This window comes from Eretmochelys imbricata, chromosome 26, assembly GCF_965152235.1.
Source record: "Eretmochelys imbricata isolate rEreImb1 chromosome 26, rEreImb1.hap1, whole genome shotgun sequence".
NCBI classification, from domain to species: Eukaryota; Metazoa; Chordata; order Testudines; family Cheloniidae; genus Eretmochelys; species Eretmochelys imbricata.
In genome coordinates, this window is record NC_135597.1 from 2420978 (window position 1) to 2448509 (window position 27532).

At 45.1% G+C, this 27532-nt stretch overlaps 1 protein-coding gene across 1 annotated transcript; it reads left to right on the forward strand.

Moving 5' to 3' along the window:
- The first annotated feature begins 5422 nt into the window (after positions 1–5422).
- Positions 5423–17528, forward strand: LOC144257802 (prolactin-releasing peptide receptor-like). Its single transcript, XM_077805952.1, has 2 exons — positions 5423–5841; positions 16895–17528. Exons 1-2 carry the CDS (start codon positions 5423–5425, stop codon positions 17526–17528), a joined length of 1053 nt encoding a protein of 350 aa, XP_077662078.1.
- Positions 17529–27532: the final 10004 nt, after the last annotated feature.

Below are 27532 nucleotides of genomic sequence, written 5' to 3' on the forward strand. Positions count from 1 at the left end.
TGTGTGACCTAGGGCAAGTCTCTTAATCTACTCTGTGCCTCAGTTCCCATCTGTACAATGGGGATAATCACACTGCCTTACCTCACAGGGGTGTGGGCTCTGATACTAAGATGATAGGCAGATCTCCATATATATGTACAGCGTCTGTTTTCAGTCTGAGCTTGTAAAGTGCTTTAGGAAGTTGGGTTTGGTGAGAGGTGAAATTAATATAACTACTGTATTCTGTAGCGTATCTTTCTTGCAAACAGTAACCCCAAAGCACTTCACAAAGTTATATGTACAAGACAGCAGGCAGTAAATGGTGTCTCTTTTTTAATGAATAACCCAGTGGTTTAAAGACATTTGATGGTGACATTTTCACATGAGCAGGGAGTTCAAACACAAGTTTAATGCTGATGATACTCTATTTAACATAAAAGATGCTTTAGCTATTTCTCCCAGGCTACCTTCAGCTTCCCCAGGGAGTCTGTGGATTCTGCACAACTGTGGGCCTCCGAGTGAGCGTCAGGCAGAGCCCACTTCCAGAATTAATCAGGAGAAATAGAGATGAAAGCCTGTGTATCCCACTGGCGTAGGGAGCAGAGTGGAGAAGGGACTCACATACTACAGACCTCCAGGCTCACTTCTATTGCTATCTGGCTTAGCAGTAATCAGGAAAAACTTATCCCCAGGGTCTCAGCTGTCAGAGTTCAGGCATCTGGCCTTCTTTGGAATCCAAGCTCATCTCTTTCATTATAGAGGGAAACTCTCCAAGAAAAGAGAACTGTATTTTATGAAGTGGATACAATTTAGCCTGAGTGTGCGTAGTGTCGGGCTTCCATGGGAATGTCCGCTCAGATCTCAGTTGGGGAAGGGAGCTGCAGTGGGTCAGAGAGTCTGTCCCCTCGCATCAGGGAGAGATAACTATGAGAGTGATCAGTGTGACAGAATGGCGATTTCCTGTAATGCCCTGGACAAACCTTATTGAATCCAGTTAAACACGACTGAATTAAATGTAACTATCTTAGGAGATCATTGCATTAAAATGCAAATGTTTATGTGTTGTTGTGGGATTGTCTGTAACTTATCTACGAGACATGACGAATGTAAACCTTGGGAAGTGTTAGGAGCTTCAAAGGACTCTTTTGAACAATGGGCCAAGACAAGAATGATCTGTTAGTTGAGTAGGTTTCCTAGGAAATACTTGGGAGGAGGGGAATGCAAATGCCTGTCTCTAAACCTGATCTTTGGAAGCTTGTCCTGGGCAGGGGACTTTTGCCTACAACTTACCGATTTCCAGGATCAAAAGGCCCAAATGGCATAAAAAAGTAACTCTCAGATTCATGGGGTGCTTGTTCTGAATGTGTGACCACAGACAAAACCCATGGTGGGATTTGAAGGACTGTTCACCAGCCAGAACCCTTGTTGGAATTGGGGTGGTGTCAAGTATTAGCATGGGTGTAGCTTCTTTTATTGCTTGAATATATTTTCTCTGAACTGCTTTTCCCTTGAAAATAAATTTGCTTGCTTAGAAAGAGCTGTGTGGTAACTCTACTTTGGCAATTACACTGTTTTCGCCTCAAGGACAGTGAAGTAAAGCAGGCCAGTCTGATTTTGCTGGGAAATTCACAGTGCAGGCAGGGAACTGTGCAGCCTGGAAATACCCTGGTCAGAAGAGGGATGCATGTCTCCGCCCAAGAGAGGAGATGGCTGGGGAGCTGGAAGCCTGGGGGTGGAGGAGGAATACAGATGTAGGTGCCCAGAATTGTGACCATCAAATCCTCCAATTAATACCTGCCTAAAGCAATCAAAACAGATCACAATAAAGGACAGATGTTGTGTTCTTTTCTAAATACAAGTGGCTCATTACTGAGGTTTACATCAAATTACGTGATGGCTCAGATGAACTGGGAATAAATTTAGTAGAAGATTCTATAGTCTCTTTGGTGTCGTTGATCAGGAATTCAAACAGTTGTTAATGAATACCCCCTGAATTAAACGAGCGATGGAAAAGGAGATGCATTGTAAGAAAATAGTTATTATAAAGGGGCAGTGTCCTCACAGAGGCCAACCTCTTCAGTGTTGAGGCCCTGATTATCCAGCACCAGCTGAGGTGGAGTGGGCACTGTGTACGCATGCCTGATGTACGCCCAACTCACCAAGGAGAAAGAAAACAGGGAGGCCAAAAGAAACGCTTTAAAGACACCCTCAAGATCAACATCAAGAGATGTGGCATCGACACCACGCACTGGGAGACAGCAGCCCAGGATAGGGATAATTGGTGAAGACTTGTCAGAGAGGGAACGTCCACTTCTGAGGAAAATCGCCTTGCCCTGGTCGCAGAAAAATGCCAGAAAAGAAAGGAAAGACAATGGTCAAGCAGCAATCTTGGCCCTGCCCTGTCTTCCAGCACAACCTGCAACATCTGCCAACAAGCCTGTGGCTCAAGGATCAGACTCCTCAGTCACCAAAGGACCCATGAAAAATAAAACCTGTGAAAGAGATCATTCTCGACCTCGAGGGATCACTGACAATGACACTGGATAACACCCATCCTCCCAAAGAATCGTCGTACACAGGGATCCTTTCACCCACCACTGAAATGTGGTCACCTCTTGGGTGGAACATGATAGCTGAATTGAACACTCTGACTCTTGCAAAAAGCGCTTGCGAATGAGATTAAACATCAATTGTACTTATTTTATCAGCTGGTATTGGACTGATGAGGGCTTTGAACAATGCCACCAAAGGTTACGATACTGTCTAGAAACAGGGGTTGTCTCTTAGCTGCACCTTCAACCTTTGACTTTCTACCTGGAGCTTGTTCAGCACTTCACTGTTTTTTCATAGACATCATAGAGAAGAAGTGCTTAATTTAGAATGACAGAGGTCTAGGGCTCAAGAAATCAGGTGCTGGGGCTCAAGCAATTTTTGCACTTTCAAAACTGACATGGCAAGCCCAGAGATGCTGGGGCTATGAACTGCCAAGCCCAAAGGTTCCAGGGCTACAAACTGCCAAGTCCAGAGATGCTGGGGCTCTGTCCTGGTGAGCCCTGGCACAAATTGAGCCCTGCAGAGAAGGGCCATTGAGATGTAAGCAAAAAGGGCCTTTGACATCTCTGGGCTGAGGGCTCCAGCCTGGAATTTTCTCCTCCTCCAGCTTCAAAGAAGTTACTGCTAATTGACAGTTGTGGCAGAAGAGAATCAAGCTCCATATCCTCATTGCGGTTACAGGAAGGAGCGGAGAGAGGCAGCAGCCAGTGGGGGGAGTGAGAGGGTTGGAAGCATGGATCTCCGTAAGTTCAGCACACAGATATGAGCATAGTTGGAATACAGAGCCCCAAAGGATCAGAGAGCAGTCTGAATTCTCTTCCTCTCTCTGACACACAAACCCCTCCTGGAATTAACACAGCTCCTGAGTGCCCTTCCGCCCTGACTTTCCTCTGCACCAGGTCAGTAGAGAATGCAATGGTTTTCTTTTATCTGCATTTACAGAGGGAATATTCAGCCCAAATGGAGAAGCAGATTTTTCTTTTTCTTTTAAATGTACTGTATGCATAACCCAACTAGTGAGCAAGAAATGTGCCTAACTGGTTGGAACGGTTCTGTAGTTAGATGCTACTGCATTGTAGAAGTTACTTATTTCCTGAAAACTGGTGTCTCATTGTAAACATGCCCTTAGCGTGGACAGCTGAGATGGTATTATTTTGCTGTTTAGTATCATCTCAGAAGAAGCAAGGACTCCTATACAAAATAATGTAAAGGAGGATTTTACATTCATTGTGTTGCTGAGACAGCTAGTTTCTTTCTACAATTCACATTTGGAAGTTCATTTGGGAGCAGAATGGAAAGGTTTGAGGATATGGCTGTGATGTAAAATGCATTACTTTGCTAGGGTTTCACAGAAATAATACTTTGAAATTGCCTTTCATAATATTTTGTTTATTTTGAAAGCATCTTCCATATGAACAGTGTCTCAAAATGCTCCCTGTATGGAAAAGTTCCATACAGTTGAATAAGGATAAAACCAACGGGGCTCAATAGAAATTAATCTAAAAATCTAGATTTAACAGAGTCTGCTAAGCTTTCTATAGGTTTTTGGAGCCATCCTATAGAATTCTATGGCAGGGATAGAATTCTTTATTCAGTTCTGTAAGATGTTTCCTAAAGTCTATAGAAAGTGTGTGATTTTTGTTCTATTAAATTAGATAAGACTTCACCGTAGGAGTTTACAGAGTGAAATAATAGCTGACAAAGATGGAAATGAAGGGGTTCAGGAAAGGAGAAATGGGCTACTTTACTAAAAAGCTCACTAACCCTCTTCCATAGAAAAATGGGAGATTAGGTGCTAGAATACTGTTTTTCAGGTCAGACTGAAAAATAATTTGAGCTGCAACTCCCAATGCTTTGTGGGAAAGCATATATTTTAAGAACATAATAAAACCCGCTGGCTGTGGAATGCACTTGTGTGTACTCATTGTGAATAACAGCAGGAATCCATTCATTATCTCATACTTATGGAGAATTGAAGGGTCTCTGGAAATGAGTTGTATACACTCCTGAGTGATGTACAGCAGAAGTTCTCATGGTATCAGCTTCGCGGGCATGAGTACTGTGTCCTTGTGGCTCTGCACTGGCCAACCAAAACCCCCTGACAGACAAGGATAAGAAGGGACATGAATGGTGGGGGTGACTTGGAGGGATTTGTATTCCAAGACTGAATCTATTCTGTGTCCACCGATTTCTGTCTTTCTTTCAAATCCTAAATTTGGGGCCTGGCCCTCTCTTCTTAGAATTGTCCCCTTTATCAGGGGAGGGCTATTTATCTGAATCCCTCCTCTTCTAAACCTCAATTTTTCCATCTTCTTTCCCAGGAATCTGTAGAACAAACCACTTCCCAGACCTTCCAGACAAGCCAGGAAAATTAAACGGGGGAAAATATTCTGAGGAAGTTTGAGACAAAGAAATCAGATTATAAGGAGGCTAAAGGGACTGGACTTGAGGGGAACCAAATTGGCCTCAGTATGAAGGCTAGATGCAGCTGGAGCACAAACATGAAGTAAAATTTGATGTACCACAAGGACATTTCAATTCAATTCTCAAGGTGTGACCCGTGAATTACAGAACAGAGAGGAGAATCAGTGGGTAGCACCTGAATAACTGTTCACACAGGTATACTCAAACATAGATGGAAACTCTCTGCAAAGCTGAGAGACTGAATCAGGTTAACAGGTCACATTTGACCTCTCATGGATTGTTTGCTGCTCCAACCAAAAGAGATGCCCACAGAAGGACTCAATCATAAATGGCACATACACGGGTTGCTAACTATATCCATGAACTGAAAATGAATGGAATCATGGTTATGACCCTGTAATTAAGGTCACTAATGCTGACCCCCTTCTGCTCTTGTCTAAGCTTGCTCCTCAGTTGACTTTGACTCATGGAACCAATTGGGAATTGGGACAAGCTCCCAACCAATGACAGCATCAATGAGATCGTCCTCAAGAACAGCTCCAATTCTAGCTCTCAGTTTACGGGAGTCCAGTTGATCCAGTCCTTCAAGCCCCTCATCATCCCCTGCTATGCCCTGGTGGTGCTGATCGGCATCTCCGGCAACTACCTTCTCCTCTACGTCATCTGTAGGACCAAGAAGATGCACAATGTCACCAACTTCTTCATCGGGAACTTGGCTTTCTCAGACATGCTGATGTGTGCGACATGTGTTCCTTTTACCCTGGCCTACGCCTTCAACCCACAGGGCTGGATCTTCGGGAAGTTCTTGTGTTATTTCGTGTTCCTGATGCAGCCTATGACAGTCTATGTGTCTGTCTTCACCCTCACAGCGATTGCTGTAGACAGGTAACTAGTTCCTAGCCAGCCCTTTGGAAATGATGATTTTCCTTTTTTAAAAAATTTGGGTGAGGGAATTATTTAGTAATTTTTTGGCCTCAAAAGAGCAAAATCTTTTCAATATCACTAAGAAATCTTTCAGAGTAGCAGCCATGTTAGTCTGTATCTGCAAAAAGAAAAGGAGTACTTGTGGCACCTTAGAGACTAACAAATTTATTTGAGCATAAGCTTTCGTGAGCTACAGCTCACTTCATTGGATGCATGCAGTTGAAAATACAGTGGAGAGATTTATATACACAGAGAACATGAAACAATGGGTGTTACCATACGCACTGTAACAAGAGTGATCAGGTAAGGTGAGCTATTACCAGCAGGAGAGTGGGGGTGGTGGTGGGGAACTTTTTGTAGTGATAATCAAGGTGGACCCTTTCCTGCAGTTGACAAGAACGTCTGAGGAACAATTGGGGAGAGGGGGGGAAATAAACATGGGGAAATAGTTTTACTTTGTGTAATGACACATCCACTCCCAGTCTCTATTCAAGCCTAAGTTAATTGTATCCAGTTTGCAAATTAATTCCAATTCAGCAGTCTCTCATTGGAGTCTGTTTTTGAAGTTTTTTTGTTGAAGAATTGCCACTTTTAGGTCTGTAATTGAGTGACCAAAGAGATTGAAGTGTTCTCCGACTAGTTTTTGAATGTTATAATTCTTGATGTCTGATTTGTGTCCATTTATTCTTTTACATAGAGACTGTCCAGTTTGGCCAATGTACATGGCAGAGGGGCATTGCTGGCACATGATGGTAGATGTGCAGGTAAACGAGCCTCTGATAGTGTGGCTGATGTGATTAGGCCCTATGATGGTGTCCCCTGAATAGATATGTGGATACAGTTGGTAACAGGCTTTGTTGCAAGGATAGGTTCCTGGGTTAGTGTTTTTGTTGTGTGGTTGCTGGTGAGTATTTGCTGTCTGTAAGCAAGGACTGGCCTGTCTCCCAAGATCTATGAGATTGATGGGTTGTCCTTCAGGTATTTGGCTTTTTATTGTACTGGGGCATGTGACACTTTGCAGTTTTGTGTGATTCACTGTGAAAAAGGATTTTCAGCAAAATGAAATTCCAAGTGTAAAAAATGTCTAGGTTTTTGCATAGAAAAAGGATCACTTTGGAGATGAGGGGGAACTGAAATTTTAATAATTTCAGTAATTAATTATAAATCTTATTACTTTCCCTTACATCACATTTTGCCTCTTCAAATGTACAAATATTAATGTGATAACCCTCACAGCACCCTAATGAGGATAGGCATGATTTATTAACCCCATCTTACAGATCAGGGAAACTGAGGCACAGGGTGGTGAAGGGACTGATTGATTTTGTTTTATTAATGTATCTGAATGGTGTTTATCAAATGCGCCTATTGACACCTCTAGGATCTGTCACTGACTTGTCTCTAAAGTGCCACAAGTACTCCTTTTCTTTTTGCGAATACAGACTAACACGGCTGTTACTCTGAAACGTGACTTGTGAGAGACTGTGGGCAAATCAGAGGATCAGACTTTCAGCAGAGCTCAGGAACAGATTTGCAAGCACTTAGCACCCACAGCTGGAGACAGATTTTTAAAAGAACCTTCAGCTCCCACTGCAACACTTAAGTCCAGGTACTAAGAGACATCAGCACTGGCATGTTGAGTAGAGCTGTTCCAGGACAGGAATTCTGCTTCAAGAAGGATTTTGAGATGTCTAAATCTTGGCTCTGTTTCAAATTGGAAGAAAACCTGCAAATTTCAGAATGCTCTAGGAAGGAAAATTCCAGGAAAAAAAAGTTTCAGAGCAATCAAAATGTTTGGTGCCAATTTTTACTTTATTATTTTGTGTTACAATATACAATATAATACAAATAAAAAGATATTCAAAGCAAAAAGTTGTTTCAAAAATGAAAAATCAAAATGGTTGTTTTTCATTGCTGGGATTCATTCCTCCTCCCCCCAAACCAAATTTTGGTGCATACAACATGGTTTTGAGTTTGAGACAACTGCATTTTGCAAGGCAGTTCCACTGAAGTTCTTCCAACCAGCAGTAGTTCTCAGATCTTTTGTAAGCCTGGCCACTTGCAGGTGTCTAAGTTGGAGCTGGGCTCTTCTAGAATCTGATTCTAAATTGTTTTGTATAATGGGAATAACTATCCAGGGTGAGAGGCTTAGTGTTTGCAAAGCATCTGGGCACCTGTGAATGAGAGGTGCTAGAGAAATTATTACAGACACAGCCGGGAGTTCCTGTGTCTCAGTCAGAATTAATATTAATTTCCCTCCCTCTTATTATTTCCCTCCATTTCCTTTGCAGCAGCTGTTTCCTACAGTTCTCGTGGTCAATTCTGCTCACTCACTGTTAACTTTCAACCCCATCGGCTCAGCTTACCCCGCTGAGACCATTTAAAGGATCAATATGTTCCTGTAGGCCCCCTCCTTGGCCTGACTCCAGGCTCTGGGGATCTAGGCTGGGAAGGGGGATTGATAGTTGTGTAACACCCGGGTAACCAATGGGGAGCAACTCCATAGTAGCCCCTGAATTCTCCTGTGTTCCGGGGCTGTGTTCTCCCTGAGAGGGCTGCAAAAAGGAGCAGGATCCTTACGTTCTCCCTTCTGCCACACAGGTGTGGAAAGGAGGGACACACTCTTGCCCACAGGGATCTGGACCCGCACTGCGGCTTTCTTCGCCCACAAAATGGGATTAAAGGGTGCTCAGCACTGTGTAAAATCAAGCCCTTAGGGCCAGATTTTCAGCAGAGATCACCGCCTGTTCAGGCACCTAACGGAAGTGGATAGGTTTGCCATTGAAAGCTATGGGAGCTGCTGGGGGCGGAGCACTTTTGATAATCTGGCTCTTAATGTGTATAGGCCAAATTCACAGTCCCTTCTGCAGTTTTTACTCCAACAGAAGTTAATTGGAGGCCTATCTGAATAAGGACTGAGTAAGAACCTCAGGCTTCGGCCCTAGGTTGGGTCAGGTATTTTTTTGCTCTCTAATTGCTTGATCTTGAGAAAGAAAAGGAGTACTTGTGGCACCTTAGAGACTAACCAATTTATTTGAGCATGAGCTTTCGTGAGCTACAGCTCACTTCATCGGATGCATACCGTGGAAACTGCAGCAGACTTTATATATACACAGAGAATATGAAACAATACCTCCTCCCACCCCACTGTCCTGCTGGTAATAGCTTATCTAAAGTAATCATCAGGTTAGGCCATTTCCAGCACAAATCCAGGTTTTCTCACCCTCCACCCCCACACACAAATTCACTCTCCTGCTGGTGATAGCCCATCCAAAGTGACAACTCTTTACACAATGACAGGTTTCAGAGTAACAGCCGTGTTAGTCTGTATTCGCAAAAAGAAAAGGAGTACTTGTGGCACCTTAGAGACTAACCAATTTATTTGAGCATGAGCTTTCGTGAGCTACAGCTCACTTCATCAGATGCATACCGTGGAAACTGCAGCAGACTTTATATATACACAGAGAATATGAAACAATACCTCCTCCCACCCCACTGTCCTGCTGGTACCACTGTCCTGCTGGTGTATATATAAAGTCTGCTGCAGTTTCCACGGTATGCATCTGATGAAGTGAGCTGTAGCTCACGAAAGCTCATGCTCAAATAAATTGGTTAGTCTCTAAGGTGCCACAAGTACTCCTTTTCTTTACACAATGTGCATGATAATCAAGTTAGGCCATTTCCTGCACAAATCCAGGTTCTCTCACTCCCTCACCCCCCTTGAGAGGCATTCAGTAGCACAATCGAGCCCAGATGAGGCAAGCACCTGGAATTAGATTCCCATTGATCACTTTCTTCTAACCCAGCTCAATTTCTTGAGGCTTCTCTTCATTTTCAAGTGCTTTTCTTTTGGTGCCTGTCAATTACCTCACTTACAATCTATGCTGTCTGGAGTCCCCTTCAGGGCAAGATTAATAAACGTCAGCCATCCAGCTCTTCAGATGTTTTCTGCTCACCAAAGCAAATCAGCTCTCACTCCTGACAGTTCCCAGGCAGCCTTCCCAGCCTGCAGGCTGGAGACCATACTCAGATTCATGAGAATCTGCCACACCAAACACAGTGCTAGCAGTCATTCAGCATCAAATCTAGCACGAATGCACATCCATGCCACAAAAGACTGAACATTTTAACAACTCAGAGCATCATCTCCTGCAGATGACAGCTTCTCTTGCTCTGAATTCTAGCACAGAACCCTAGAAACTAGAGTTGCCAATAGCCTAGTCGGTCCAGCTTCCGCTGCACAGTGCAGAATTGCTCCTTTTAGTAGTTAACTGTAGTAGGAGGGGCTTGGATTCAAGCCATAGGACTAAGACTTTAGAGATCTGGCTGCAGTTCTGGCTCTGCTGCAATTCTGTGTGTCACCTGAGTCAAGTCACTTTCTCTGCCTGTGCCTCAGTTTCCCCTCTGTAAAAGGAAGTACCAACACTTTGCTCCCCCAAAGGGGTGCCGTAAGACTCTGTTCATTAAGGTATGTGAGGTGCTCAGATTCTGTGGTGACGGGTGTCACAGGAAAACCAATCAATATTTATACCACTGTAGATCTTGAGTGACTTCGCTGCCGTCGGGGGAGTGAGACTAGTGTAAGTGAAAGGGCCACCAGGCTTGGAGTGACAGACAGACTGAGAGTGGAGTAGTGCCTGATGCCCGCACTGGAAAAGAACAGGTCGGTGCTGCTGCAGTGAAAAGACCAACTGGAGAGGGTATCGTAGGGTATGTCTACACTGCAAATAAAGCGCATGTTCTTAACTTGCCTTAGCTAACTCAGGGTAAAATAGTAGTGAAGACACTGCAACTCGAGTTAGCAGCACAGGTTCAACCCTGCAGGCTTTCACTCGAGCTGCTAACCTAAGGTAAAAGCCGAGCTGCCATGTCTTTACTGCTACTTCAGCTCAAATGAGCTAATCCAAGGTAAGAACACACCTTTTCTGCCATGTAGATCTACTCTTAAAGTGCGACTGTTAGGGCCAGAGCCTCAGCTGGTGTAATCCATGTCGCTCCAGTGAAATCAGTGGAGTTAGGTTGATTTGAAGATCTGGCCTGAGATTTTTACATTCATTGAATAATCTCCGGCATGTCTATTCAACTGTGTATACGCGCAGGAGGAGATGATACATATGTCCTCCACTTTGTGTCTTGGGCGGCGCTGACATTGTCTGCACCATGCAAACAGCAGTAATAACTGATCATACCAACAAGGAGATTAGAAAGCGGGCAGCAGGGCAAATGGAAATTAATCCTCCTTAGAGGGATGCAACAAGACTAGTCTCAGGAGCAAGAAAGGCAGTATCTCCATGCTTCCCAGCGATATGTTCATTCACTGTTTGCTAAGCAGCTCTTTGCAGAGAGGTCCAGTCCACCACCTGGCAAATATAGCCTCATTCAGGAGAGAGGCTCAGTCCTGACCCACTCCCCACACACCCAGCTCTGTCCTTGCACCTCATCGCTAGCTGCAGCACCCGCTGCTTTTCCAGCACTGGCTTTCTGCTGAGCAGAAAATACCAGTGGTGCAGAATATCTATATATAGGATCTAGGATGAGAAAGAAACAGCCCGTTTTCCCTTGTGTCAGGACTCGGATTTGAACCATAGTCTTTTGCTCTTTTCTGTTGTCTTCGGTGTGGGTTATAGCAAGCTTCTGACTTGGTTGGGAGAAGAGCTTGTTATTGAGGGCACTGACATGAAGTCACTGCAGAGCCCACTACACATACATCAAACTCTGCATTAAAAGGTGTCTTTCCACTCAGTGCTGTTGCTTGGTGTAAAAGTGGGAAGTCTATGTGACTTTAAAACCAGTGCAGCTTATGGCATGATAGTGACCTGATCAAACATCTCTACTGTGCCAAGACATGACTTTGTAAATCCAGTAACAAGCTTCTTACTTTCTTGGAGCTGGTGCAAACACCAGGTATGACAGATTGATCCAATGACAGAGCCTAGATCACTGCAAATAGCAATTCCATTTCCTTTCCTCCTTCTGCACTTTGTAGTGAAGTCCTGTGGCTTTGGCACTCATCAGGGCTGGAGAGATGCCATGGCATGGTGAAGATTAAACTAGTGTCATCATGCCAGAAGGTTCCAAATTGTGATGCAAACACAACAGGAATATGCTACTCAATCTCCTTCTCTTTGTGTGAGGCATATTTGTGCCCCATGCTTCTTTCCGATAGGCAGAGATCATAAAATGTTCCCCATGCTTGCAACTTGTAGCCTGCTGTGTTGCAAAATAAGCTAATTTCACATCTCTTCACCTGACCAGGAGGGCTAAGCAGCCAGCATGGGACTGGAAATGTGTGTGTGTTTAGTTTGGGAGTGAACTTCCTATTGCTCTTGTTCTGATTTCAGTGTCACTAAATATTGATGTCCTTGACTGCTGGGTCTGTAAAGCACTAGGTATCATTTCTGCTCATTTCAGGTTATTAATACCTTCTCATACAAATCTGTGCTAGACAAATTGTTCTGACCCCCAAATGGCAGGCACGATCCCTTCCTAAATGGAGACAGACATGGGATCTGGTTTGGGGCTTGTTTTTTTGGGCTTTGGGTTTTTTAACATTGTGTTTCCATGGTGATGTCACTTTGTAGGGAAGGCTGCAGTCCCAGTGGGGAATGGAAAGAAATAGGCAGATTCCAAAACTAAGCCGCAGATACAAGGAGCATCTTTAATACAAACATGACTCAGACGCTGGCAGAACAAAACAGGTGCAGTGGAGGCAAAGCAAATTAGACGAACAAAGGGAAGATTTAGGCTGGACTAGCAGGAAAGAACTTTCTGACAGATCTCTTAGGAGGTAGGATGACCTGCCAAGGGGTGTGTTGGAAATCTGATTATGTGAGACTTAAATATACTTGGTAACTGTGTTGTTTGGTCTGATCCTGCATTTTCTGATGGGGGGCTGGACTAGTTATGTCCCAGTGAGGCTTTCCCATCTTGAATTTCTGTAACTCTATTCTTTGCATTTAGGGTTGGGCTGTTCCTCCATGTTAAAGGAGAATCTAGATGAAAGGAGCTACAGCATTCACAATCCCCTTTATAACTGCACACTTAGGGCTACGTGTTCAAGGACCCCTACTTTTAACTACTCCCTTTCCTTCCCTAAAGCAGTGATTCTGCGGTACATTGCAAGGTATAGAAGGCACCACTAGCTTGGAACGGAAAATGTCATTATTGAAAATACCTGTCTGTCTCTGTCTGTCATCTTAGATGTTTCTCAAGTTCCCATCACCGTAAGTCTTCTTGGCTGCATATTATTTATCAACATAAGGCCTGATTCACCACTCTCTTATACATGTTTCATGCCAGTGTTACTTCACTAACTCCAAATGAGTCATGTCAGGGTGAAGCTAATGGAGTGGAGTGGTGAATCAGGCTCCTATTGTTCAATCAAACCAGGCCTCTGTGTTAATTTTCCTCCATCCAGTCTTTGGAGTTTGTGCACCTTCCCAGGAATTACGAAACCGGTCAGTACCCTTAAATTCAAAGGGTTGGTTAGGAAATTATGGTGGATCAGAAGGATTTAGCTAAAACACTTAGCTGCCCTTTCCAAAGGGACTCTTTCAGATAGGATGAGATTCTCCTATGTGCAAAGCAGCAGCACAAAGCCTATTCACCACCCCAGACCCACATGAGTCCTAAAATAAGTAGGACTTAGGTGGTTCACCGGCTTTGCACTGGCTTTCTGCATGGCTGGGAGTTGAGGAATTTCACACCCTTACATCCCTAAAGAAATGTATACGTTCTGTGAGAAACTGGTCATATCACAGCCCAACAGCATCCAGAATGAAATGGCCTTAAAATATTTACTCTGTGAATGGGGCAAGTCACAGAACCTTCAAATTCTGTGTCAAAGCATCACCTTTGCCAATGCAATGGTCAGGTACTGTTCAGTTCAAAGGTCCCATTTACACTAGAATTAAAGAATTCTCTTGCACCTCTGAGAAGGGAATCAGGGGTAAGGCTCTGATCCTGCAAAGACAGGCTTGTGCTTCATCTCAATGAGCTACTTGTGTGTAAAGTTAAGCGGGAACGCACATCTCTTATAAGCCTAGGTCTAGCCTGAGCTTAGCTCTGTATATGGCTATCCCGCTTGTTTGATGGCACAGATTGATCAGAATCCTGGTTTTGGGAAGATCATGTGACAGATGCAAGCTTGCTTTCCTGTCTAGACAAAATAAATGATAAATTGTAAAAAATATTAAATATCCATCACATGTAGGTTTATTGTCAGAGAGATCAGTTCAATTGCTATGCAAACTTCTGCTGAGGGTTTGTTTAATTTCAGATGCTCCTTTCCAGTCCCTATTTTCCATTATAATCTTGAATGTTTTGTGCAATCTAGTAATAAAATACAAATAAAGGGATAAGAAGGTCATAATAAAAATACAGATAATTTGAATAATATCTAATTGGGGCATTTATTACTAGCTGGAATATAGGCCGGGACACAGCTAGATAATTTCAACTCTCTGGCCCTGACACAAGGCACCACATAACCATGTGCCGAAAGCTGAGTGTGGGCTTAAGTCTCATTGACGTCAATAGGACTTCAGCACATGTTTAAAGTTCAGCACTTGCTTAAGGGCTGTCCTGAATCGAGATGCTTTCCCGAAAGTGAATGTCGATCAGTTACATAGGTTCAAACATCGAGGAGAAGAGTGAGGTATGGATACGTACATAGACAGACAGTCGGGGGGGGGGAGCTGAGTGTGAGTTAGTGCTGAATGCAGAACACCCAGTATGTGAAAGGTGCTACATAAAACCAGTTTAGTCACTTAAAATGGCTAGCAGGAGGCTCAGCTCTTACAAGTCTTTGACCATAAGAAATAGCGAGGAAATGAAAACAATGCACCTAGTGAAGGAGGAGAAAAGAGATTAGGTGATTTTTTTTCATTTTAGTCTTTTAAAAAATGTTGCCTGGAGCTCCCAAGTATGATTCAGAGTCACTTTACACAAAGGGCTGCCTGGGTGGTTGATCAGGAGCATTCTGAGGGGCCGGGTGTTTCTGGAGACGACTGGAGGCACCTACGGTTTAACACAAGGCCTCAGGATGGGGAAAAGAAAAGCCGCTATTATTTCGTTCTTCCACAATAAAAGCTGTTCCTAGGGGTTAATTCTGTGGCTTTGCTTCTGCTGGGATAATTACAGCTCTTAGGGACTTCAGGCTTTTCTGCACTGGAAGGGTGTCATTTCCTGCAGATTTGGCACCTCATGTCAGGCCTCTTTGCTTAATTTAATGCAATCAAAATGTAATGCTAATGAAATAAGAAAAAGCAGCCATTAAATGTTTGACTAACTGGAAAACGACAGCTTTGGAACTGAAGGGAAACCTCTTTTGTCGCTTTTGTGCTCAGCCCTGGAATTTGCTCGTGCTGCTGCTTGGCTGACGGCTGCTGATTCCCCGTGGTTCTGTGGAGTTTTATCGATTAAGGTCTACCAGACGCTTTAGGGACTGTAACGAGTGGCACATACTGCAGAAGGTAGAACTAGAACAGAGCAAGAGCCCGTTGAGTCTGATAGCTTGTCTCTGATGGTTGCCAGTGCTGGATGCGTCAGGAGATGTAGTTCTCCCCAACTGAGCAGTACTATATACATATATATATTATGGCAGGAAATGGCTTTATTACACCATCAAGTGATCAGTTTAGACCCTGAAACCTGGCTGATAGTCCTTGTAATTTTACCTTAGCTAGTGCAAGTACTGGCAGATGCTGTTCTTACCACACTCACTCTTTACCTCAGTTATATACTGAGATGGTGAGTTCCAAAGGTTAACTAGGGAATGCATTAAGTACTCTCGCCTTTCATCGGTGGAGAAACTTAATGCTTTTTAAAATGTATTTTAATTTTTAACCTTCTAGTTTCAGCAAGTGCCCGTTTGTTCTTGTATCTCGGGATGAGGTAAATAGGAGATGCCACCTGGGCATCTCTGTACCTTTTGATACCTGTCTCCTGTACTGACTGGCCTTTCCTTTTCCTCTGTCATTTCTCTAACCCAGGTAATGTTGATGAAGCTGATCAAATATACAGTAGACATAACTTTGTGGGACAGTGCCCCAGGATTCATTAACAATGATGGGAGCTGTGCCTCTAAAATCATACACCGGAAGATGGTCCTCTATAGTAGTCACCAGCAGAGGATGAAATCTTTCCATCAGTGACTCCACAGTTCAGTAGGGGTAGCGTTCTTTGTTCTCTTACAGATGGACTCCCTGTGCATTAATTGTGGGTGATGCACCATCCTGTGCAGAGGAGCCGGCACAAGGCCTAGGCACCATGTGGGGCCCACTTGAGCTGTATCCAGAGGATTTCAGAGATGCATAGCACTAGCTGTCTGCTTGGAGAGGGCTTTGCCCTCTGAGGGGAAACGTCAACCCTATACTGACCCTGAAACACCTGGACCAGGGGCTTGGGTGAAAATTAAGAGCAGAGTTATAGCTTTCAAAGGTGGGACAGAGAGAGAGTGCAGTTAAAACAGCATCTCCACTGTTGTAAATACATGAACACAAGGACAGCAGCAGAACGTGTGCACGTTAATGTAAAATGGTCTCTAGCGGCTAATGTAGGTAACTACATTACTCAGTATACATCACTGTGGATGAGTCACCCTCTGGGACCATGGCAGGGGGATGTGTGGCTGGTAGTGACCACTCTCTCCATGCAGTTGGTCACTGGAGCATTTGTTTACTGCTCCTGCTCCACCCTCCTCTACCCATGGACCCAAATGCTAGTTTCAACGTCTGCCAGGTTCAGAGCAAACAATAAGATCTTCAAAGAGCAATGTGAGCTCAGCTTGATTCCGCCCCCAGCTCAGTCAGGAGGACCCCTCATGACCCCTCAGGGTGAGCTGCTAAGTTTCTATACATTGCTGAGGCTTTATTTGGGTCTTGATACGTGCACACACGCCGGGACCATGCCCTGACTGGTGAGATATATGAGCTATAGGGATAATGCCATTCAGGAGAAAGCGGCACTGGGAGCTGTGACTCACCACGCTCATTCCCTCTCCCTCTCTTTCCAGGTACTATGCCACGGTGCACCCACTGAAGAAGCGCATCTCGGTCACCACCTGTGTGTATGTGGTGGGTGGAATCTGGTTGCTGTCCTGCACGCTGGTGGCCCCCGCCATCGCCCACACGTATCACGTGGAGTTCCAGAAGGAAGGATTTGCCATCTGTGAGGAGTTCTGGATGGAGAAGGAGAAGGAGCGCCTGGCCTATGCCTACAGCACCCTGATCATCACCTACATCCTGCCCCTCTCAGCTGTCTCCCTCGCGTACATCTGCATCACAGTCAAGCTGAAGAACCGCGTGGTGCCTGGTCACCCAACGCAAAGCCAGGCAGAGTTCGACCGGGTGAGGAAGAGGAAGATCTTCCGCCTCATCGTGCTGGTGGTGGCTGCCTTTGGGATCTGCTGGCTCCCCATCCATGTCTTCAACATCATTCGTGACATAGACATCAATCTCATCAACAAGCACTACTTCCTGCTCATCCAGCTGCTCTGCCACTGGTTCGCCATGAGCTCCTCCTGCTGCAACCCCTTCCTCTACGCCTGGCTGCATGACCGCTTCCGCAGCGAGCTGAAGAAGATGTTCACCTTCAAGCAGAAAATCATCCCCACCAATAACTGCGTAGCCGTGAGCGTGATGCTCTGAGACCCGGAATCTGGGTTCTCTGCTTTCTGATGGTCTCGCATTTCTCTCACTCTTTGCATCCCAAACTGAGACACACAAGAATCAGCACACCCACCTCCTGAAATGCAGGCTCCTCGCAGGTGGAAGGCTGTGACTATTTACGAGTTTAACAGCAGCCAACCATATTGCACGAGAGTTCTGGGATGTGAAGTGAATGATGCTGTATTCCACCGCAATTGCAATGGGAGTTTGGGATTTTAAATTACAGAATTACAATATGCCCCAGCTCTTGCAAAAAGTGCCACCAGGTCTTTGATGTGTGCAAATCATGGGGTCCTCGGGTTTCTGCTCATCTGCTCCAGCACTGTCATGTCCTTTAGAACGTGATGAAGGTCAGTACTGGCTCAGAGGAAAGAGCACAGGGTATCTCCCACATCTGCATGGTCCCCAGATGTCACCCATCCAAGAACTGAACTTTAAGAACCAGAGTGCTTTTTTACCCAAAGCACGATTAGCCTGGGGAACACACCATCATAAGGCATCTTTGAGGTACAGACCATAGCAGATTTCAGAATAAGGATACCCAGAACACTAGACAGGACCAAAATATCAAAGGGATACACACCGTCATGCGTAAGCCAAGCACTAACTGCAGAGGGTCAGGAAGACATTTTCCCAGGGGCACTGTACTACATAACTGTCCATTGTGGGGGTTTACACTTTCCTCAGAACCTTCTAGTATTGTCCACTGTGGCAGACAAGATTGTGAACTAGTTGGATCTCAGGTCTGGTCCGGTCTGGCACTTCCTATGTTTGTACAGCCTGCTTGCCATGTTGGATATGATACCATCACAGCACAAAGCAGCATGACTTCAGGGCAATAGCCTGGGGAAAAGTGGATTTGTGTCTAATAGTGATGGGAGGGTGGGTATATGTGAACAAATACTGCACCATATTCAGCCCTGCATATATTGGTGCACAACCCCCACCTCTCCTGATTAAGTTAAATAGGAATTGAACTGCTCCTCCATTCAGTCAGGGTGAAAGACTGACTTATTGTGCATAGTTTCCTCTTTCTTTCTTTCTTTCTTTCTTTCTTTCTTTCTTTCTTTCTTTCTTTCTTTCTTTCAACAGAAGAATGATTTGGTTGGCCATGGGAGGGGCTGCTTAAGTCAAACAGAAGCTTGGGACAGTGAAGTATATGCACGAGTGTTTGGGGTTGCAATGTAACTTTGTCAAAGCATTCCTGTGTCTAATACAAAACTCTTTCTTGCATATCTCAGAATGAGGTTTGTTGGCTGGAATCTGTAATACTACAATAAATATAAAGGAATAACTACTTCAAGATTCCTCTCTCAAACACTGAGCTTAGAGGCGATTTTCTTTTCCAAAGTGCAGAAGCTGCAGCCCTGATGCCTGCTGGGAACAGAACTGCAGTGAGTGAGATCCTAGTGATGTGTAACTGACATGATTCGAATGATTTCATCCCTCACCTGCTGTTCGCTGAGCAGATGTGTTTGATGCCTAATAAAGCAGGGCCAGAGACTTGAGATTCTTTTTTCTCATGACCACTCCTTCAAAGAGAGGGTTGTTTTCATCCAGACATCAGTGGATCTGGAAATGGGGGACGATGTTTCCCAATGGCTATAGAACAGGACTAACAGTTAGGACTCCTGGGTTCTGTTCCCACCTTTGCTGCTGTGTGGCCTTGGCCTAGTCACTGAACCTCTCTGGGCCTCAGATGTGGCTAATAAGTCTGCCCTAGCTCACAGGAGGGTTACATTGGGGATATGAGTTTCCAGTTAAATGTCTATGCAATGAGTGAGGAAGGAGATGGTGTGTGTGTGTGTGTGAGTGAGTGTGTGTGTGTGTGAAAAGCCTCTTATGTAGTCCCTGTTCCATTTCTTTCTCACTCTTTCCCCCTCCTCTTCCTGTCCCTTTGGCCCAGGGCCCAGTGAGGTTTAGCAGGTCCCTGACCCGGATTTCCCACCTGCCCACCTTCTCTCTGCTCCTAGCCACATTCAGAGGCCGGCCTGGAAAGGGTTTCACTACTTCACCGCATTGCCCCTCTCCAGCCCTTAGTGCACCTGTGGGATTTTGGGGCAGGGAGGTACATCGGTACCATGGGGATTTTGTGATTTTCTGTTGTGGCCTCTCTCCTTTCTGGAATCAGCTCTGATAATCCCCTCTGAAAAAGGGATGCAGCAGGCTGACGCTTATGTTACCCAGCCAAAGAGCACTGTCACCCAGCTACCTAACAGCTAATCACCTACCACCCATAAAAGACATACACTGGCCACAGAGAGCTCCCTGTTGAGGGACTCCACTTTAGCCCCTGCAATGCCAGGCCCAGTGGGCGCTCAGTAGCAGCACCCTGAGGTGCACTGCCCGGAGTGTCTTCTGTAGGGTTCCAAATGCGACCTTTTGTTGCCCCACTCTGTGTAACTTCAGGGGGAAGTCTGGGGAGATCAGTTGCAGATTTCTACAGTTGTGATGTGACAAAGGCAAGCCAATGTGGTGGCTGTGCTGTATGCATCTATTTTGATTGGATAAAAACATATGCAGAGTTGATGTGGCCCATAGGACCCTGACAAGATGCCACCATGGATCTCAGTGTCAGTCACGATTTGGGCAGACCAAATTCCTTCAGGCTTGTTCCAGCCTGTAGGATACTGGCAAGGATGCAGCAGAATTAGGGTGCCCAGACAGCAAATGTGAAAAATTGGGACGGGGGTGGAGGGTAATAGGAGCCGATATAAGAAAAAGACCCAAAAATCGGGACTGTCCCTGTAAAATCAAGACATCTGGTCACCCTAAGCAGAATCCATGTGTTTCTCACATATTTCATTTCCCATTTATGAAGAGGAGGAGGAAGCAGAAGAAAGAGGAGGGAGGGAGGAAAAGAAAGCCAAAGAAATTCTAAGTCTGAGCAGCAGAGAATGGAGAAGAGCCGAGTTCTTTGTGGAGAATTCAGTGCGGCTCTTTATTTGGCAAAGAATTGTTTAAAAATGCATCAATGAATCATTTTGCTTGAAAATGTCAGAGTAACTTCTAAAAGCCAGTCATTCCCCTTGGGATGTATTTTAAACAGTCTCGAGGGGGGAGAAGGGAATTTATTCTTAAAAGGGAACAAGTGCCAGAGGAACCGTAGCCTCGGAAAAGAGGAATGTGCCTCTTTTATCAGGAAGCAGGAAATGCTGGAGCCCATCTCCAGAGCTTAGCAGGAGAGGGTCCCACTCAGCTCTCCCTAGGCCCCATCCTATGAGGTGCCGCTGGCCTCTTGAGTGGTGCTGAGCACCTTCAGCTCCCACTTACATCAAGCGAGGGTGCTCAGCACCTCTCACGAGGGGCTTGCCACCTGGCAGAATCTGGCCCACTTTCTCCCTTTCTTCTCCAGATCTTTGCAGAAAACAGGATGGGGGAGGAGGAGAATCTGACAGAGCATCAAAGCAATCACTCCCTCTTGAAACTCATTTTGTTACTTAATAAATTCCAGTGATAGATAGGGAGCCGCTGTGGGCTTTCTCAGTTCCTGAGCTCGAAAGTGACTGACATAGTTGCAGGAGGGAAAAGAGCTTCCTCCCCCCAGTGCCACAGCAACCCCATGCTCCGCCTGTTTCCCTCAACAAGGGGCACATGGGCATTTCTGCTCCCCATCCCTCTGCCCTCACTGACCATCACAGATTTTCTTGTGCATGTTCAGTTTTTCTTCTCTGGTCCCTACACGAATGTATAGCTAAAACCCCTGTGTATGTCCTTATCTCAATGATCTCTTGTAAACACTGCTCTGATTGCCTGGTAGAGGAGTTTAACTCATGACTCATTATCAGAGGGGCAGCTGTGTTAGTCTGTATTCACAAAAACAACGAGGAGTCATCTCCATTCATCTGAAGAAGCAGGATTTTTACTCACAAAAGCTTATGCCCAAATAAATCTGTTAGTCTTTAAGGTGCCACCGGACTCCTCGTTGTTTTCATGACTCATTCAGACTCAGTGGGCACACAAAGTGGATTTCCTTCCGAAGGTACCAGCACTTCCTGAGCTGCGGTTTGATTTTGGAGAGCTCTCTCTTTGCCCCCTCATTGCACAGCCTGTCATGCTGGGGTGCCTGTTTGGTGGGGTTTTGAATACCTTTCACTCCCCAGTGAGAGCATTAGCAATCTAGGCGGGTGGGTGGCTGGGCTGCTCAGTGCTGAAAGCATGCTGCGGAAAATCGGGGCAGCTGCAGCTCTCTCTCTCTCTCCCAGAAAAATCTAGGCAGCCAGTGCTGGGGAGCCCGGGGATAAAAAAGGCCCTTTGCTGTGCGTCACATATTGCCTTCCGGAGCCTTTCTCCATATTGCAGCTTCTCTATTTCAGCAGCTCTTAAAGCACCCCTGGGTTTTCCACATGAAGTACTATAAAGCGGAGGTCTTATCCACACCTGTGTTGAAGCATATTACCTCGTTACTGCCAACCTCAACAGCAACTAAATCGCCGCCCAGCCTGGAGGGACTGCTCACATACCGTACTAGTATTTCACCTGTGGCTCCATCACTAGGTTATTGTTGTGCTCTGCTAGAACCATTGCCCAGAAATCCACTTGCTTTTTTTCCTCCCACTGTTAAGCTTTGTTTACTGCAGGGTTTAGAGCTTTATCCTGCATCAAATCTCTCCAGACCCTGCTGCAGCTCCGTGTTTGGAATGCATGAACATCTCTCTTTGCACCTAAGATGGTGTCTCTAGTGGGTAGGCCATTTGGACCTGTGTTGCCCCTCCTCATTTGTACTGACCACTGCCTTCCTTACTTTCGCATCAATTGCCTTGTGCATTTCATGTGCCAGCTAGCTATACACTGTATAAAACAAACAATATCAGGCCTACTGATCCCTGCAGCTCTTCCAAATTTCCCTCAATTCTTCCTCAGGTGCATAGGAGATGAAATTTACTCCTGTCCAGAAGGCCCATCATGAGGCCTATACACCACTTAAACCCGTGAAAATGGTGCATAAACGAACTGGCCCTTTGCATTGGGTGAATTTCACTCAGAAAGTCTCTTGAAAGCCCGTTAATTAGGCACTCACACCACTAAATCCTACTCTCCCACCTGGGACATCAGCCTTTGTGCTGCTGTACTCTGCTCCTTTTCTAAATCCCAAGGAGACCGTGAGGGTTTCTTTGCCATTCTGTTTGTTACTTTGAATATGAAATCTGATCATTCATGATCTGAAGGAGAACATAAACTTCCTGCATGGTGGGAAAATTCACAGACGTTGTCAAATTGAAAGAAGTTGCAAATGCTGGTAAAGACACAAAAATAATCCAAAAGGTCCCAGAGAGTTTGAAAATATGGGCACACAATGACAAAGTGAGATTCAGCTTGTAAACTGTATGCTAATGTATCTGGGAAGAAATATCTATAACCAAAGACAAGGCAGAGGAGGGGGATTCCACACCCGATCTGTGCATGCAGGGGACCGCCCCTAAAAACTGAGAGTCGACAGGGGCTATACATCTACCTAGAGAGACAGACAGACCATGTGCACATGGATTTCTCCCCCTCACACAGAAAGAGGAGCTGCCTGATCCCCTCAACTCCCTCCAGATACTCCATGGTTCCAGGGTAAGTAAGGAGGAGGTGTGGGCAAGTATGGGTGCTCAAGGCCAGGAGGCATTCACATCATCCCTGCCCGCCCTGTGGATCTTACCCAGACAAGATACTATAGCCTAGGGCTGTATTGTCTTTTCCATGGAATATTGCCTGTATTGTCCCCGGCGTGCACGGTGTGGTATAGCAGACACTGAAGATGCCCCTGGAAGTTAAAGTCTGATTGATTCATCCTTTTATCAAAAGTGGGACGGGGAGCAGCACAAATGTTGTAGTTTCCTGGATCCTCGATAAGACCTTCACTTTCTTATCATTGTTATAATTTATATTATGGTAGCACCGATAGGCCCCAACCAATAGTGCTGGGTACTGAATAGACACATAGTAAGAGACAGTCCCTGCCCCAAAGAGCTTACAGGCTAAAAAGTCAAGATAATGTGGGAGAGAAAGGAAGGATTATTATCCGCATATTACAGATGAGGAACTGAGGCCCAGAGAGAGCAATTCACATGTCCAGGGTCACACAGGGAGTCTGTGGCAGAGCCAGGAACTGATCTCCTGAGTCCCAATCCAGTTCCTCAACCACAGAATTATCTTTCCTTCCTCACTAATATTGGGGTTAAATTAACCTGCTTCACCCCACAGCACATGGTTCCTTAAACCCTTGCACATTCTGGGACAGAGCTCCTCATTTTCTAGAGAGTTCTTCAGACTTTCTGATTTCCTGATCAGAGACTCTGGCTTGATGCTGCTCATCTTCATACCTTCTCCTGCTCTTAGGCTTCAATGGTGTCTGCTTGCCTCTTGGGCCACTAACTCCTCCTGGGCTGTCTCTTGCCCTGATCCAGCACCCATGATAATAAATGGAAAATTCCTATTGCCTCCTATGGGGGTTGATGGGATCCAGTGTGCTGAGGAAAGCCTTATATCTTATTGCAGCCTAAGGGGAAATCTCCTGTTCCTTCATCAGCTTTTCTTGTCTTTAACACTTTCCTACCCTGCAGTCTTTCATGTCCTCCTCTGCCCTGCTTGGTCCAGCTGTTTTATACCTGGTTGCCTGCACATGGCTCTTCTTTAGCGATGTGCTTCTTGGTACAACATCACAGGCCTCATTTTTACAGCCTCTGCTATATGTATTACTACGTTACGTGTCCTGCAGTTGGCTGCTCATTCTCCCTCACTGTACATTTCCTCAGTCTGTCTTTGCCTGCGTTTGTCATTCAGTCTTCCAATATTTACTCTGCTGAAATTCAGTGCATTTTCACTTTCATCCTTTGAGATCCCATTACTGTATCACATTACTACAAAATTAACCAGATTACAGCCACTGAGCAAGGAACAGCCCTGTCAAAAGGAAAAGACCTCTGCTGCCAATGATTTGTACATCTGTTTCCTCCAATTAGCTGATTACCAAACATCTGGAATTTATTGAAGTACACAGGTACAGAGTTGGCTGCTACAACCCAGAAAGAGAGGGCAAAAAGGAAGGATACAAGAAAAGGCTTGTTATTTTTTCATTTACCTCATGCCAGTTCCTAAAGCAAAAAATAAGCAATCAAACAAAAAACAACAGCAAACAAAAAAATCAAATTCTAATAGTTCCGACATTTTTTAACAAAGGAGTTAATATGAACCACATATGGCAGAACGGGGTGCTGTTCTGAAGCCAAAGCCTGAGCAATTTAACTTTGTGGAGCCCCCTGTAGTGTGGGACCCCGGGCAATTGCCCTGCTTGCTATCCCCTATCACCAGCCCTGGCTTTTATATGCAGAAAAACAATTGTTGTGGCACAGGTGGGCCGTGGAGATTTTATAGCATATGTGCGTGTGTGTGTGTGTGTGGGGGGGGGGAAGCTCAGAAAGAAAAAGCTTGAGAACCCCTGCTCTAGATAATGGTGTCTAATTGCAGTCGGTCAGCACTCTGAGAGCCCTCAAGCACGGCACCGTATATTGCAAGTGTTTGCAGCAACTCCGAAGAAAACACACACAGCTTATTCCCCATGGCAGCCCCTCCAACAACATGGAGACAATTTGTCATTAATACACTAGGACAATGGCATATGTGGGGCCAGATTATTGCACAGTTCCCATTTAGGCCCTTAAATAGAATCATATTTCCCAAAGTTCTCATCACTCAGCTCCTCCAACTGGAACACTAAGAGGCAGCTTTTCCAAAGGGATCAGCTCATTGGTGTACGTGTACATATGTGTGTGCTGGGGTGTATATACACACACACACACACGGTTTACATGCTGATGTGGTACAAAGGATTCATCAGTGTGAGTTTGGATGGAGTGCATAACTCACAACTCCAAGAAGGGAAGCCTTGAATGAATTGAGCAGCTTGTCCCAAATCTTCATCCCACTATCAGATATGGCACATGTGTAGGGCCCTACCAAATTCATGGCCATGAAAAACATGTCACGGACCGTGAAATCTGGTCTCCCCCTGTGAAATCTGGTGTTGTGTGCTTTTACTCTATACTATACAGATTTCACAGGGGAGACCAGCATTTCTCAAATTGGGGGTCCTGACCCAAAAGGGAGTTGCGGGGGGGTCACCAGGTTATTTTAAGGGGGTCACAGTATTGCTACCCTTACTTTTGTGCTGCCTTCCGAGCTGGGAGGCTGGAGATCGGCGGCTGTTGGCTGGGCACCCAGCTCTGAAGGCAGCACCCCGCCAGCAGCAGGGCAGAAGTAAGGGTGGCGACAGCACATCGTTCCACCCATACTTCTGCGCTGCTGGCTTCAGAGCTGGGCAGCCGGAGAGCGGTGGCTGCTGACTGAGGGCCCAGCTCTGAAGGCAGCAGTGCAGAAGGATGCCAACACCATACCATGCCATCCTTACTTCTGTGCTGCTGCTGGGGTTAGAGTGTTTAACTTAAGTAGTTAAGACATATTTTAAGGCATCATTCAAGGAGAAGTGGCTCATTAACACTCCTCCAGTCATAGGGAGGAAAGGAAGGGGTGGGTGGGAGTGGGGAGGAGAATAGTGTTGTTAGTGGGTTATAAATGGTTGCAATAAGCATAAATCCAGTGTCACTATTCAGTCCATGATTTTTAGTATCTACTAAAGTTATGAATTTAAGCTCCCAGGTTCATCTTTTGAAAGTGTCGTATAGATTTCCTTTGAGATGAGGACTGATAGGTCAGATATAGAGTGATCGCTTTCCTGTTGAGTTCATTCGCTAGTGTGGTGATTGTATGGTTTCACCCACATAGTTGCTCTTGGGGCATTTAGTCTCTCCAATGAGACAACACCTGCCTATAGCCTCCTAGGGCCATGAGATAGAGGACTTTAAAACTGACCCTTTTATGTATAAAGCACCTGTCATGGGCCCAAGAGTAACTCTTTTCCTCTGGGCTTTTGGGCTGGTATAAATATGGGGAGAAATCCCACATCCGGGGAGAAAAGGAGCAGCCATTTCTCCAGTAGGTTGACTTTGTTTGTTTTTTAAATGGCGGCTGTTTGATGCTGCTCGGGTGTTTGGAATGTTGGAATGAGTCAGGAGATTAGTGGGCAGAAGGCAGTGAGGCTGTCAAAGGTGTGATAAATTCAGGTTACATAGCTGTGCAATTTATCATCTGGCACAGCACGTGGTTGCTGCCTTCACATATGTGACTGTCTATTGTCAATTGTATATTGTGCGTCATTACACATTGGCCACCTAATATAAACTATATAAGTAGCAAGGGTCTAATCGCATTTGCTATAGCTAAGGTTGTAAAACACTTGCTACCATAACCCCATATTAATTTGATTATAAAGTGCTACAGCATTCAGCATTAAGCTGACCCCTTCCGTACTTGGTCTCAGCTATGATGGTAAATTTAATTTTTTTCCAAATGTGTGTTTATGATTTCAGTTCTGCATTCTATTTATGTCTGGTGTCACATGGAAAACACAGACACTTGACTCATGGGCCACAGGCCTATTTGCATTAGGAGTGGCTCCTCGCATTCCTCTCTAACTGGTCACACAGGTCCCCAAAGGAAAATTATTGGAAGGCCTAATGATTTGGATGGCAATGTAAACACAAGCATTGAGGATAGAAGTTCCAGGATGAGGGAAGGAGAATCTCCAGGAAGTGTTAACATGAGTAATTAAGGGTGAGCTGCAACTAGACTGAGCTGTTTATTTTTGTGATGTATCAAGAATTCCTGAATTGCCTTTTCCCCTCAAAAAGCTGTTTTTTACAGAGGAATGCGGGTCATATCTATCCTGAAGGCCCCGATGGAGACTCAATGAAATGGTGATATCACAAGAGTCATGAGAGCAGCTGAAGCTTTGTCTATATTAGGGAAATGTTCTAAACATTTACTCCTGAATTGGCGTGAGCAACATCAGGAGCCTTAGTAAAGGTAGGTTTCAGAGTAGCAGCCGTGTTAGTCTGTATTTGCAAAAGGAAAAGGAGTACTTGTGGCACCTTAGAGACTAA

What these genes read in the sequence shown, in the direction of transcription:
- LOC144257802 (XM_077805952.1), top strand. Translation starts at nt 5,423, where the DNA reads ATGGAACCAATTGGGAATTGGGACAAGCTCCCAACCAATGACAGCATC. An exon ending in ACAGCGATTGCTGTAGACAG is followed by an intron (nt 5,842 to 16,894) that starts GTAACTAGTTCC and finishes CTCTCTTTCCAG; the next exon opens with GTACTATGCCACGGTGCACC.